This window comes from Clytia hemisphaerica, unplaced genomic scaffold (assembly GCF_902728285.1).
Source record: "Clytia hemisphaerica strain Z4C2 unplaced genomic scaffold, Clytia hemisphaerica genome assembly, whole genome shotgun sequence".
Taxonomy (NCBI): domain Eukaryota; kingdom Metazoa; phylum Cnidaria; class Hydrozoa; order Leptothecata; family Clytiidae; genus Clytia; species Clytia hemisphaerica.
In genome coordinates, this window is record NW_027103562.1 from 432319 (window position 1) to 445934 (window position 13616).

At 35.6% G+C, this 13616-nt stretch overlaps 1 protein-coding gene across 1 annotated transcript; it reads left to right on the top strand.

Annotated features, from left to right (window-relative positions):
• On the top strand, positions 1 to 4029 carry LOC136800615 (uncharacterized). The gene is made up of 2 exons (XM_067057261.1): positions 1 to 175; positions 2649 to 4029. The coding sequence occupies exons 1-2, from the start codon at positions 112 to 114 to the stop codon at positions 3953 to 3955; spliced, it is 1371 nt and encodes a 456-aa protein (XP_066913362.1). The 5' UTR covers positions 1 to 111; the 3' UTR covers positions 3956 to 4029.
• Positions 4030 to 13616: the final 9587 nt, after the last annotated feature.

Sequence of the window (13616 nt, forward strand, 5' to 3'; positions counted from 1 at the left end):
TTTAATTTAGATTAACTTTTTCTTGAACTTATTGTGTTTTCTTTTTGCATTTTCAGTTAATAGTCTCTCTCGACGTACCAGTGATATTTGGTTAAGTGGCTCTCATCTAAAATGATTTCTGCATCAAGAAATGTGTTGAAAACAAAACACCATATCCTAAATGTATTAAAGACTGGTAAGTAATTGATTTTCTCTTTTGTTTTATATACACCCAAAAATGGCCTAGTTCTAAACCCCGGTTGGATAACGAGTAAACCCGGTCAACATTAGAGTAGTTGTGAGATTAACCCCCGGGGGGGGTACTCAGGCAAATGGAGGATATGGTATGTGCCGCCCTTAAGGGTACCTTTTTTGGACTTCCAAAGTCCCGCTAAGGGTCTGAAAAATCAGAAAATCAAATTTCAGTCCCACTGAGGGTCGAAAAATTGGAAAATTTCAACTTTTTACCCCCTGAAAGATCGAAATTTGGTCAAATTTGTCCCGCTAAGGGTCGCAAAATTCCCAAAATTTTCCTTTGTTTTCTCCTCTTTAGTCCCGGTAAGGGTCCAAAGTTCGAAAGTCGGGCGGCACCCCCCCCCCCCGTCAGCTCGCAACCCTAGTACCCCCCCGGGGATTAACCTAACTCGAAGAAATTTGGCAAATAACCTTCTCTTTTCTAAAAGCTTCCAGGGGAGGGAGCAAACGAGGGTTTTGATTTCCGAAATACTGAAGAATTTTGTCGTGATTTCCGAAATTTTTTGTAGGCTCCCCATATCTTTGAAACACTGTGCAGTAAAAATCTTTACTGATAGATTTTCAGATTTTTGTTAACCAATAAACAAAATTTTGCCCATTCAAATTCGTTTCTTTAAGGCTGGGGGAGACAGAAGACAAAAACGTCCTTGCCATCAATATATATAATAAAGAAATCATAGCATGAATCTCCAAGCCACAGCACGGGATGTATAGTTTTTCTTGGTTTTCTGGAGAAGCTCAATGTTCGATTTTTGTTCCCTTATATCACATACACTAATCACTATTTTAATTTTTTTTTATTGAAATCTTTTTTACCACCGAAATACTCGGTATATATTTAATGAACTTTATTGTTTTAAAACTTTTTAAAGCACGAACTGTTATGGTTAGAAACATCAATCAAAATGGTTTGTTCGCTCGTGGTCCTTGGTCTAGTTAAAACTAAGCAACTATTAACTTTCATGATTTGAAAGAAAGAGAAATCAGGTCTTTAGTGGCAAGATTTTGAAACAGGGGGCTCTCAAGAATAATCTAAATTTTGGGATAGTAGATGGCACAATAAAGTTCCATAAGGGGCCCCCCAGTGGTTTGCGTGAATGCGTGATTTTCGGTTGCGTGAATGCGTGAAAATTGGGAAAAAAATGTGTGAATGCCTGAATTAACAAAACTTGCGTGAACGTGAAAATTCGCTCTTTGATTGCGTGAATGCGTGAATCTGGGCTATTTTTTGCGTGAATACGTGAATTTTCCCTTTTTTCCACCGATCATGTGTAGTTTTCCCGATTTTCCAATGTTCCCCCGATTTTTCCCGAAAATTTTCCGATTTCCTGCAAAAATCGGGTTATTGCGTGAATTGAGGGTCCACTGGGGGAGCCTCCATAAGCCTATCATAATAAGACACTGTGGTATTATTTACAATAAAATAAATGCAGAACACTTCAATTGAAGTGTTTAGAAGGTTTATAATAAGACCTTGATATCAAAACCCTTGGTGGGTTAATTTTTATTTAATGAATATATTCCTGATATATTTTTCAAGTAAATATGTTTTGAATCCATCCTCCAAACCCACACGGTTAACTTATTATTGCCGCCATCTTTAAAAAAGCATTTAACGAAAACACTCTAGTAAAGACCAATTAGCACGGAAGCATTCTTCAATATTTTCCCATTTCTCAATGGCTTCGTCATAAAAAGTATATAAAAAATTATACTGACCAAAAGCGATTTGTTATGTTTGAGATAAATTTTTTTTTTCAAGTTTCGATTGTGCATCTACTATGAAGAACTTTATAAGAAGTATTGCGGTTCAGAATCTGATTCTTCCGTAGGTGGATAAAGTAAAAAGCTATTATACTAAAAATGTATAAAGTAGAGTATTTTTTAAGATTGCTTTCATTTCAAAGTATTCTCTTATATGCTTCATACTTAAGGTTAAACTACCTATCTACTTCATCATTTTCAAAATGTGTACTTTAAAGTTTACACGTTAAGAGAGCGATCAGAAAAATATATTTCTGTGGCGCAATCCGTAAAATACCGGTTTTGTGGTTTTTGAGATTCCGGATCTTTGATATTGAATTTTTCGAGTTATGTGCATTTTAAACGAAATAGATGGAAATAGGTTTATATGCAAGTTTCACTCTTATTTGCGTCCAGGAAAGTTTGAATTTGCGACCTAAACATTCCCCGAAAGTCAGAATTTCGACGCCAGTAGGGGTATGTTTTTAGACGGTTTTTAGCGTTTAGCATGAACTTTTTTGCCTAAGGCACATTGATAAGATTGGATTTTTGAGTCAGGCAGACTTCTCTACAAAGGGACAGGGGTGACAAAAGGTTTGATCTCCTCAACATGTAGTACGTGTACGGTATTCTTTCTGTAAAAGCTCATTTTTACTTGTTATTCGTTACAGGAATGGCAAATATAGACGAACAGATTGGCATCATCATGCATATCTTGGGATGTATTTCCCATATTGCTGGCTGCTATATTCTTCTCAACACAAGCCATTCAAATCATCTCATGGATTCACAGAGATTATATCTAATCTACTTAAGCATTTCAGAAGGACTTTATTGTCTTGCCTTCACTTTATTCTATATTGGTCTCGGCTACCAGCTCCCATCATTGAAGAACTTCTCTTTCATCATTGGCAGTGGATTTTATCTTTTCTACATTTGCATCATAATGCTTTTGACGATGGATCGAGTCTTAAATGCAAGAATGCATCGTACCTATCTTGCACTGTGGTCAAGGAAAAGAGCACATCTTTCAGCCTGCTGTTCTGGAATCTTAGCTCTGGCTACAACCATTGTCTCCATTATCATGCTCCCAAATTTTGAAATATCATTTAAAATTATGTCGCTTTACATTTATCCTACTATCGGTTTTACCTGTGTTTTCTTTCTCATCTTTAGCTACGTCTATCTTTTTCACAAAATCCGTTCGTTTAGAATCTGTTACATTGCCCCGATGATTGTGATCAGTCCAGTTCAAGTTGTCAATAAGGAATCAAGTGTTAATCAAGACAGTGGAAGTCAATCGACAGTCGATAATAACCAGCAAATTGAACGAAACAATCCTGGAAGATTGGAAGACGATCAAAGTCAACAATCAAGACGAAATCAAGGGAGATTAGAGAATCAAGCTTACGAAGAAGAGTTGAGGCCAGAGTTTGAAACGTCTGAAATTCATGGAGCCGAGGAAGAAGACAATGGGCTACCTACTCATCAGAATAACAACGTGAAACGTGAGCAAGTAAGAGGACAAAGGCGAAATCAACGGAACTTAGCATATGAAGAAGGGTTAAAATCAGAGTTTGAAACATCTGAAATTCATGGAGCCGAGGAAGAAGATAATGAGCGACCACGGCAATCTTCTAGTGATCAAAACGGACATGAGCAAAGTAGAGGACAAAAACGGCAGCAGCAACAACAGCAACAGGTCAACAGAATTTATGAACATCTTAAAAGAAGTATTTGTGTCCCTGTACTTCTAGTCTTGACATACATTGTATTTTACATCATCCCTGACCAAATGCACTTCTGGATGCATTTAGCAAACAAGGAGCTCTCAGGAGAAGTACTGATCCTTTTTGGGGTTCTTTATCCGATGTCACCAATTTCTGATGCATTCATATATATTTTCTTTAGAAGACAATCAAGACAATTTTTAAAAAGACAATTATTAAGATTTTTAGAGAGTGTTGATTTACGTTAATTTTTTGTATTTTTTGTAAACTTAAAAAAATTTATTGTATACTTGCACTTGTACAAAACTAAAATGAGATATTAAGAAATGGATACACTCAATAGTTGTGACTTTGGCCGTTTTTACTGTTATAATCTGATTTTAACACTTTAACTCTACTTAACTGTATCACAAACCAACTTGGACTACAGCCCCACTGGAAAATCAGCCTCAAATTTCAGCCCCATTGTAGAAAAATCCTAAAAGGGCTGTTAAATAGGGGTTAAATCAATAAAAATAGATATTATATAAGAATAAATAAATAAATAAAAAAAAAACTACAGCCCCACAGGAAAATTACCCTCAAATTTCAGCCCCGTAGAAAAATCCTAAAAGGGCTGTGAAATAGGGGTTAAATCGTAACAGATTGCACTTGTGGTATTTTTAGCCTAATTAAACTTGAAAAATTACTAATTTAATAACGCGATTCATACTTTAACTACTTGATATTTTCTAAAGAATAAGGTTGTCTGTCAGAAAATTTACGATCCAGATTCAGCATTTTAAAAAAAGGAATTAGAAATTAATTGGTTTAAAGATTTTGTCTCAAAGGGATCAAGTGACTTCATTTCTCATGAAAAAGGTGCCTCTCTATACCCTTTTCGGGACTTTAAACTCAATTCATCATTGCACATCCATATAATATAATCTCAATAAAAAAATTACATCCTAGTTTCTTCTTCGTTCGGTTTCCGAACATTCCTACTATTCGACTGGAACGTCTTTTGTCGAATGTATGCCAAAGTATTTTTCTCCCTTTTAAAGAGAACAATAAAAAGTTTCTTGCCATAACATAATAAAGTATAAATATTCGAATTCAACGACGTGGCAAGCCATATGAATGATGCTTGGAAATATGGATCTTTACTTTTGAATCTTAGCAATATAAACATGACTGCAAAGGACATGGTTGACGCAAAAGAGGCATAAAGTAAAGACATTGATTCATTAAAAATGTCCGGTAAATTTCTTCCTTTGTATGCTATGATGAATGTGGCCACCTGTAAAAGTCCTGCGAATCCAAGTTGTATCGTTTTTGGAAGCACATTCCTACAAAATAGAAATATGACTTTGTCTAAAATTTGTCTTCGAGGTTGAACGGTTATGGGTTGCGTTTCTATAGCAACAATGGTCAAAACAACTGAAGAGATGGTCAAAATGAGAACTGTAAACCATTGCTGGAGAATCGTATTTCGTTTGCTTTTTGTTGACAGTCTGTGCATTGAATTGAAAGCAGTCAATATTTTGCGTGATTTCACGAGCACTATTGCAATGAAAAACGTGTATAAGTTCCCAGCAATAATAGCATCTAGAAAACAAGTGAACATTCTCGGTTCTGTATGAGGGAATATGACAGAAACTGCATTGAGCAGGATCGAGGTAAACAAGTGAATTACGGTTAGTATAAAATCTGAGCTTTTAACAATGGGTGTTTTGTGATGTATGATAAAGATTATCAATGTTAAAACACAGAATACAATGTGAAAACAGCTTAATCCAAAAGCCGTGAAATAGATTGTGCTTTTTACCAGAAATTCCTTACGGTACGGGTCAAAACATTCAGTGTAATTTTTGTTGGAAAGATAATAACGAGGACATTTCTGACATTTTTCAACATTTCCTCTGTTGAATTTGATGAAATTTTGTTGACATTGTTTACAAGTAAAACCATACTCGGAATTCCATTTCGTGAATTGCTTCAAACGTTGTCCTCTGCTTTGTTCCCAGCCTGGATAACACTGATATGATTCACATGTAGTTTCAATGAAAAATTCTCTTAATAATATAATATTTATTTCCTTCAGTTCGTAGGCCAACACTTCCTCGTCGACGAAGCGCATTGTATATATGAACGAACGTGATCTCTTTCTAATAAAAACCACGCCAACGTTTGAAAGGGGGAATTTTAAAATAGGTTTTATGCTTGCTGTGCCCTTTTCATCAATCATTTCAAAGACCCGATCAAAATAGGTAAATGCTGTTTCGACCACTGTTTTATTTTGTTCAAAGTATTCTTCAGGTAGAGACATTTGCTTTTTGAATTCTTCTCGATTTTTTACGATTAATTGACGCATTTTGGTTTGGTAGTTGAAAATCATGATTTCTTCTCGATCACGAAATGGGAAAGCTGATTTTATCATAGAGTCTGTAAGGTCGTGAGTAAACCAGATAAAATTTGTATAAGAAAAAATGTTGACAGTTTTCACAAACTTCATTTGATCATGAGGATTGCCAAACAATACCAAAACATTGTGCGATAAATCTTGATGTAAAATGTCGACAGCTCTGGTAAAGTTGGTGGAATTTTGAATGTCAATAGTATCCGTAAAATAGCAAGTATCAAAAAGGTCTTGTTGGCTAATCGTGTCAATGAACCTTCGATGCATGTTTAAGTAATACTCACTGGAATCTCGTTTTGATCCTTTTAAAAGGAATAACCCGAAACGCTTCCATCTAAAGATTTCCATGTGCTTAGCAAAAATGTTCGATTCTAGCTCTAAAAAGTCAACTAAAGTAAAAATAACGCTCTTCAGGCTTATATCCTCGAAACTACCTATTCTACTGTTTTGATTTAAAATTAGGACATTTGAAAATTGTCTTGCCCTTATCAACTTTGAAAATAATTCGGTCATTTCTTTATCCATGTAAACTACAAAAAAAGAGATTGTGTTTTTATTTCTAATATTAAGATGTCTCCAATTAATGACTCCTCTATTGTTGAATTCGATTAAAGGGTGTCAGGAAAATTGCCCCCGAGAAAACTGCCCCCCGGAAAACTGCCCCCCGGAAAATTGCCCCCCGGAAAACGGCCCCCCGGAAAATTGCCCCCTAGGAAATTGCCCCCCAGAAAATTGCCCCCCAGAAAATTGCCCCCTAGGAAAATTGCCCCCCGGAAAATTGCCCCCTATTTTTCCATTTTTCGAAACTAAATCTAACTCAATTTTCAACATTCGGGAGATTTTGGATTACGCAATTTTACGTGATCGCGTCTTAACGGATTAAGAGATCTAGAATATTTTGGGGCTATATTTTGGTCCAACGGTTGCAGGTTGCAGCCGTAATTTTCATTAAGTTGACGCTTTTTATAAGGAATAATGTGGTTTAACCATGGAATACAGTTTTATACTGTATTTCTTTCGCTATTCAAGTATTTTCTTTATGGTTTTACCAAATTTCTTGTTCATATGGAATGGATAACTTCATTCTTACTATATTCCTCACGCTGACCATTGATCTGCTTTGCATGTTTTAGTTTTTAGTTTTTTCTTAAAGAAAAAAGACGCCTCAAAAACGACTTTTACAAGTTTTGTATGAGGTGGAGAAAGATAGTCGAGTAATAAAATCACTTTCAAAAAAATCTTTCCCCATTTCTTAACCCTAAGCGCCCTATCCGTGCTATCTTAAGCTAAGGGAACTAATTTTTACTAACTCGCCAAAATAAGTTCCCACCAAAATTAAAATTTCAGTTTTCTTGGCTAAATAACCCCTGAAATTCAACAAAGTTGCTCAAAATAAGATGAAATAGAACAGATTTGCGCTGTCATTCGCTAAAATTAATTCCAACCACAGTTAAAAAATTAATTACAGTATTCCCCCAAAAAAGTTCCCACCAAAATAATCTATTTTTCGAAAATTTTCTACCAAGGACATTGTTGATCCAACCCCTCCTCCGCTTATCAATTTTTCGGAATCTGAAACTTCTTTTTTGTACGGATTATGCTGTTTTAGCCTTTTTTCCAATCCACCCCCGCTGACCCCCGTTTACTAGGTACCCTAAGAGTAATTCAAAAATACTTAATTTTACAGCTACAATGGCCATTTGAAGTTTCATTGGATTTTATAAAAAAGTGGAAAAAAAGATGGCGGGGGGGGGGCAATTTTCCGGGGGGCAATTTCCTAGGGGGCAATTTTCTGGGGGGCAATTTCTGGGGGGCAATTTTCCTAGGGGGCAGTTTTCCTAGGGGGCAATTTTCCGGGGGGCAATTTTCCGGGGGCAGTTTTCCGGGGGGCAATTTTCTCGGGGGCAATTTTCCTAGAACCGATTAAAGAAGCATTAAAATGTATATTCATTTCAAGATCCAATATAAACGTGGTTGTTAGACGAAGCAGCAGATCACGATCTTGACAAACATCAAAACTTAGATATTCAAGGTCGTCAAATGTCGAGTACTGTTCTTTGGCAAGATCGAATGTTTTGTTAATGACATTATGGTAAAGAACAGCTCTCCTTTGCAAATCTGTCTTGTTTAAATTTCCATCAAATTTTGAAAAAATGCCAATGATCTTTTCTGAGGTGGTGAAAGTTAATGCAACAACTATGAGCAGTATTTGTAAAACCATTCTACCCATTTTTTTCGGAATACTTCAGTTAGCCACACTTGAATATTATATCCCTTCGTTTTTTTTCAAGGCGTTTTCACCAATAAAACCAAAATCTTTCATTTTGTCTACTTTTTCAATTATCCTCTACTAAAAACGCAATCTGTTCCAGTTTCGTGGAGTGTTCTTTTGTCATTGCTCACTCTGGGGGTAGGGGGGTAATTTATTCATTTTAACTATTTCAATGTTAATCTAATGTCCACAAGGTCAACTTAACGTTAGATTAACGTTGGAACAACGTTGTGTGCCAGCTGGGCAACTCTTTTACTCAAAGCACTTGTTTAACAATTTTGGACAGTACATCAATAGAGGAGTTTTTCTAACACAGGTGAATTTTATAAATTTTACAGACCAGGATAAAAAATGTTCAAAAATCAACAAAATTGCAATTTTTCAATAACAAACATGAAATTTAGCTCTGCCCTCAAATTTCAACATTGACAAGAGTGCAATCCTTAAAAGTTCAGTCAGTAATAGATATCAATAATTAGAGATATAAAAAAGACGGGCAAAGGACGGAGCGTTTAGTACTTTGCCACGAAACCTTCATTTCAAAAATAAATATTCAAATTGCATTGCATGACTTTCAGTTCTTGTCCACGTGGTAGGATATCACGGGGATCACCAAAAGCTAGTTTATCGAATTCTCGGCTTGTTGACGAAGAGCTGTTATTTCATAAGAGCAAAGATTTATTATACACTGGATAAACGACTCATAAAACGATGGAGAGCGATCATTGTATTTTCATTGTTTCAGAAAACAATTGATGTTCTAGCTTTGTCCGCAAAGGACAACTGTCATGGCGGCTCGAAGATGTCTGATTCTTAAAAATGTTTATCAGTCTTGTTTTTAAAAAGTCCTCTAGCTCTTTCTTTTTGTACATTTGCAGAAAAAAAGTTTGAAAGTAAGGCTAGCATTCCAAGCTGGATACATTTGTGAAATCTAATGTGAGAAAAACATCATTAGACAAGAAATTTAGACAAAATGCTTATAGTGACACGAAATTTTCAATTGGAAATATCTTTCTAAGACTGTCCCCAGAAGAGCTGAAATTAACATAAATAAGACTTGAGTGTCTTGGCTCCACTGTGGTATGAAAATCCTTTGGAGGGACGTGGTGGCAAGGTGGCTTTTTTGAGGTTGAAGTTTGAAAATTTCCGGTGTCAACATTAAATTTCTTATACACAACACGTCTTTTCTATCTTTCTCACAGCTTGAAACGTCATAAGGACTTATAATTGGCAATTAAGTGGAAGAATCTGACTCTCACAGGAAAGTTTTAAGTCTCTTTTGGGAATTGGATGAGTGATTTTTGATAAGAAATGCAATAAAAATGCTTCGAAAAAACATTTAATGAGGGAAGGAGAGTGAACAATAAAATCATTACTGCGGACATAGCTAGTACACGAGAAATCGGCAAAAATCTCTTACTTTTATATCCAGTGTATAATAAATCCTTGATAAGAGATTTCTACTGTAATGAAGTCATTATTTCATTAAGTTTTAACACTAAGGGTCAACATTTAGAGGGAGTTAATTCATTACAATAGTGTCGCTAGAAAAAATTAGTAATTAACGGACTGGCATTTTGTTTTGGAAATAAGAAAAAAACACTAAATGTAGTACCTATGGGAATAAATAAAAGATATTCCTGAATTCTAACAAAAATGAAATTAGCACCATATGGGTTAGCACCCTGCGGTAAGTACTATCCTTCTTTCAACAGCAAATAAAAAGGGGTACGGAGGAAATTGAAGACATAGACCCTGCAAAGCATTATTTCTTTGGGCAGAAACTTTACACAATGCACTTAATCCCACCCATTTTAAAATTGGTTGACTCCCCATCTTTTGAGACTTTTTACACCTTGTAAAACACATGCGAAAGAAGTAAAATGCGGTAAAATGGACTTTTAAGTGAGCTCTTTAAAGATCTTTATTCTTTCGAATAAAGCATTTGTTCAGAGACCACATAGATAACCAGTAGTGATATAAGGTAACTTCGTACTTTGGAGAGTTGGAAAATAGACAAAGGATGAAGTGGCAGGCTGTAATAGCTTTCATAGTTTGTTTTCTATTGATTGGAATTCGTGCAACAGAGGTAAACGGGATATTTCAAAGTGGTTAGGACCAGAGACCAGAGCTGTATCTAGGAAAGTGTCTTTACAAAAAAGAAGTGATTTTGAAACACCTCTGTCTCACAGCCTCGTTGGAACTTTTATATCCTCAGTGAGGATGAAAATTCCTATTGAAATCCCAATGTGGGTAGAAATTCTATTGTTCAAAGGTTAAAGAATCAAGTGGGGATGGTTTTGGAGTGCAATTTTTAAACTTTTAATTTCGAGTGGGGATGAAATATAAGTCAATTTCCCAGTGGGGCTAAAATTCCAGGGTATTGTCCTACCGGGAACGAAATTGTTGCCAGATTTTCCAGTTCTGTGACACAGGGGTGTTTTGAAAAGTTTCTTCAGACAAAAGGTTATAACTTAACATCTACTCTAATCGGATAATTTTCGCGAGGATTTAATTCCGCAAAAATTAGTTGAATGAGGCAATAAAAACGGCAAAATAGCAAATTCACAGTGTATTTCAATACGCTGAAAAAAGTAGAAGTCGCTACTGAAAGTGTGATTTTGCCCTGAGTCAGTGATTTCAAGCGATTTCGCGAGATTTATTTTCGCAAAAATCTCTAAAATTTGTGAAAATACGAAATTAAGTCTTGCAAAAATTAATCCGAATAAATTACTGGAGTATTTGACAAGCTTATATCGCAAAATTTAAAATTAGACTATCGTCTTGCTAATAAAAATAGCTTTGAATACAACAAATGCTTCGCTTGTGCTTAGGAAGTTCGTCAAATACAAAATCGTTAAAACACCGATAAAACCACCCTTCTACTTTATCCACTTGCTTACAAAAAGTTAGTATTGAATCATTTGACAAAAATTAAAATTGCTAACTGTACAGTTGACGCTCTCTAATTCGATCTTCAACGGGGAATTAGATTGTCATCGAATAAGGGAGCTAAAGGCCGGTGTCCACTCTTATAATTGAAATACATAGACCCCCCTCTGGGAGGGCGTTGAATTACAACGTGTTTGCCGTCTTAAATCGCACCCACACAATTTGGAAAGTTCCATTTAGATTCAAAATTACTTGCAATTCCTCTCCAGTCCTCAGAGCATTGGGCTCTTCCAGAAAAAATCCGTTCATGGGGGGTGGAGGATGAATTGTCCAGGGGTATTGAAAAAAAAAATACCAAAAAATTGCAATGTCCAGGGGGTAAATTCCAATGTCCAGGGGTAATTTTTTGTGTCCACGGGGTTGATTTGATGTTTGTCCAGGGGTATAACCCGTGTCCAGGGGGTTAAAAATCAAAATGTCCAAGGGTAATTCATGAAAAGAATAATATATCCTCCACCCCCCATGAACGGATTTTTTCTGGAAGAGCCCATTGTGGCGCCTTTAAAAATCCATAACACAAAAGTTGATGATTCCAAATGTGGCGGCAAGTATCTCTAACGATTCTCTCAACAGTAGACCGGCTCCAAATGTAAAATGTAAAATGTAAAATGTAAAAACATTTTTGCATAATCTTTTTTTCAAATTTTGCTGACGTCAGCAGAAATCAGCAAAATACGAAAATTTGCAATAAAGTGCTGACATCAGCAAAATTTCAAAAAATATTTTTTCAAAATGATCCTTTTAATGATGTACAACTTTGGTCCAAATTTCATGTTCATACCATTAGCCAAACTGGAGTTATTTAAAGAACAAGTTTTGCTGACGTCAGCATTTTTTAGTTTTTGCGGTTTTTCGCAAAATTGGCAAAACCTAAATTTAAGTAACACCGATTTTCATGTTCTACATCGTAATGCGCTTCTTTAAAGGTATAATTTATTATGCTAGGAGGGGTGGAATTGCCTCCGAAAGATTAACGAAAATTTGGACACGCATTAATTTACCAGAGTCCTTTTTCTCTTCTATCTTTGTAAATATTTCTCACCCAAAATCTCTTATTCGATTTTGGTTTGTTATCTTGCAAAGTTCTTAAATATTGTAGATGTCTCAAACTTGTTGATGCATGTCTTTTTCGCTTTTTCTTCTATAAATCAAAGCAAGAAGAAGTAGTCTCCTTCTGTTTATTACAGCCGCCATATTTGTTTATGTTTTTTTTGTTTTGATCCCGTGATCAAGACGGCATTTTTGACGTAATGTTTACTCTGTGCGACCAATCAGGAAAAGGGAAGAAAATCTTTCGCGCGCTTCGCCCGAAAGTGGACACCGGCCTTTACAGTATCGAATAGAGCGTCGTTTATGAGAGCTTCTTGTTGACAGGGACTTTAAATTTTATAGAGTAAAAGGGGCATATCGAATAGTAGAACGTCGAATTAGAGAGCGTCAACTGTATCTCGAATTTAACCAATGCGTTTTTCTTCTCAGGTAATGTAGTTCGTGAAATACTTTAAGTCGTTGAGTCACCGATAAACTACCCTATAACTTTATATCAACATTATTTACAGGTGGACGAGGGAGACGAACCGACTGAAACTGTAACTGTAAAAAACAACACCGTTCTTCAAACACATCAAAAGCGAGGATTTTGTTTATGTATCCCACATATCGATAATCCATGTAATTCTAATGAACAATGTGCAGATTGCTGTGGCTCTGTTGATTGGTTATGTGGCCATTTTTTCTTTCCATATTGCTATCGAGAGATGGCAGTGACCCTCACAGCTAAATAATTGTACTTAAACGTTATAATACACATATCATACCAAACGCCACGAGAGAGGGTCAGATGAACTCAAATCACTACAGCTGTAATCGACGCACTCCAGTCAAGTCAGCTTAATCTTCTTTTAGTGAGGTATTGGGTTGATATGTTTCAAGTATATTAAACTATCTTCGGTGTTTAGATTAAAAAAAAAACCTAAATACGTCAAATTAAAATTTATGATTTTTTCCAATTTTGATCATTCTCTTTTTTCAAAATTGTGCACTGTATTGAATTTCCAATCTCCAATTCGTCTCTTATCATACTGGGAAATCCTGTTAACCAAATGACTGTCTCTATTTATTTTGAAAAAAAGTTAGCAAATTATTAAGCAAGGATTTTAGGACAAGCTATTTCGCTTTCCAATGAAACAAAAAACGAAAAGTTTCAAGGTCGCTTGTTAAGCTGTAAGTTTGAATATTTTCCGTTTTAAACTATACAAAAATTGCATTTATAAACAACTGACTGACC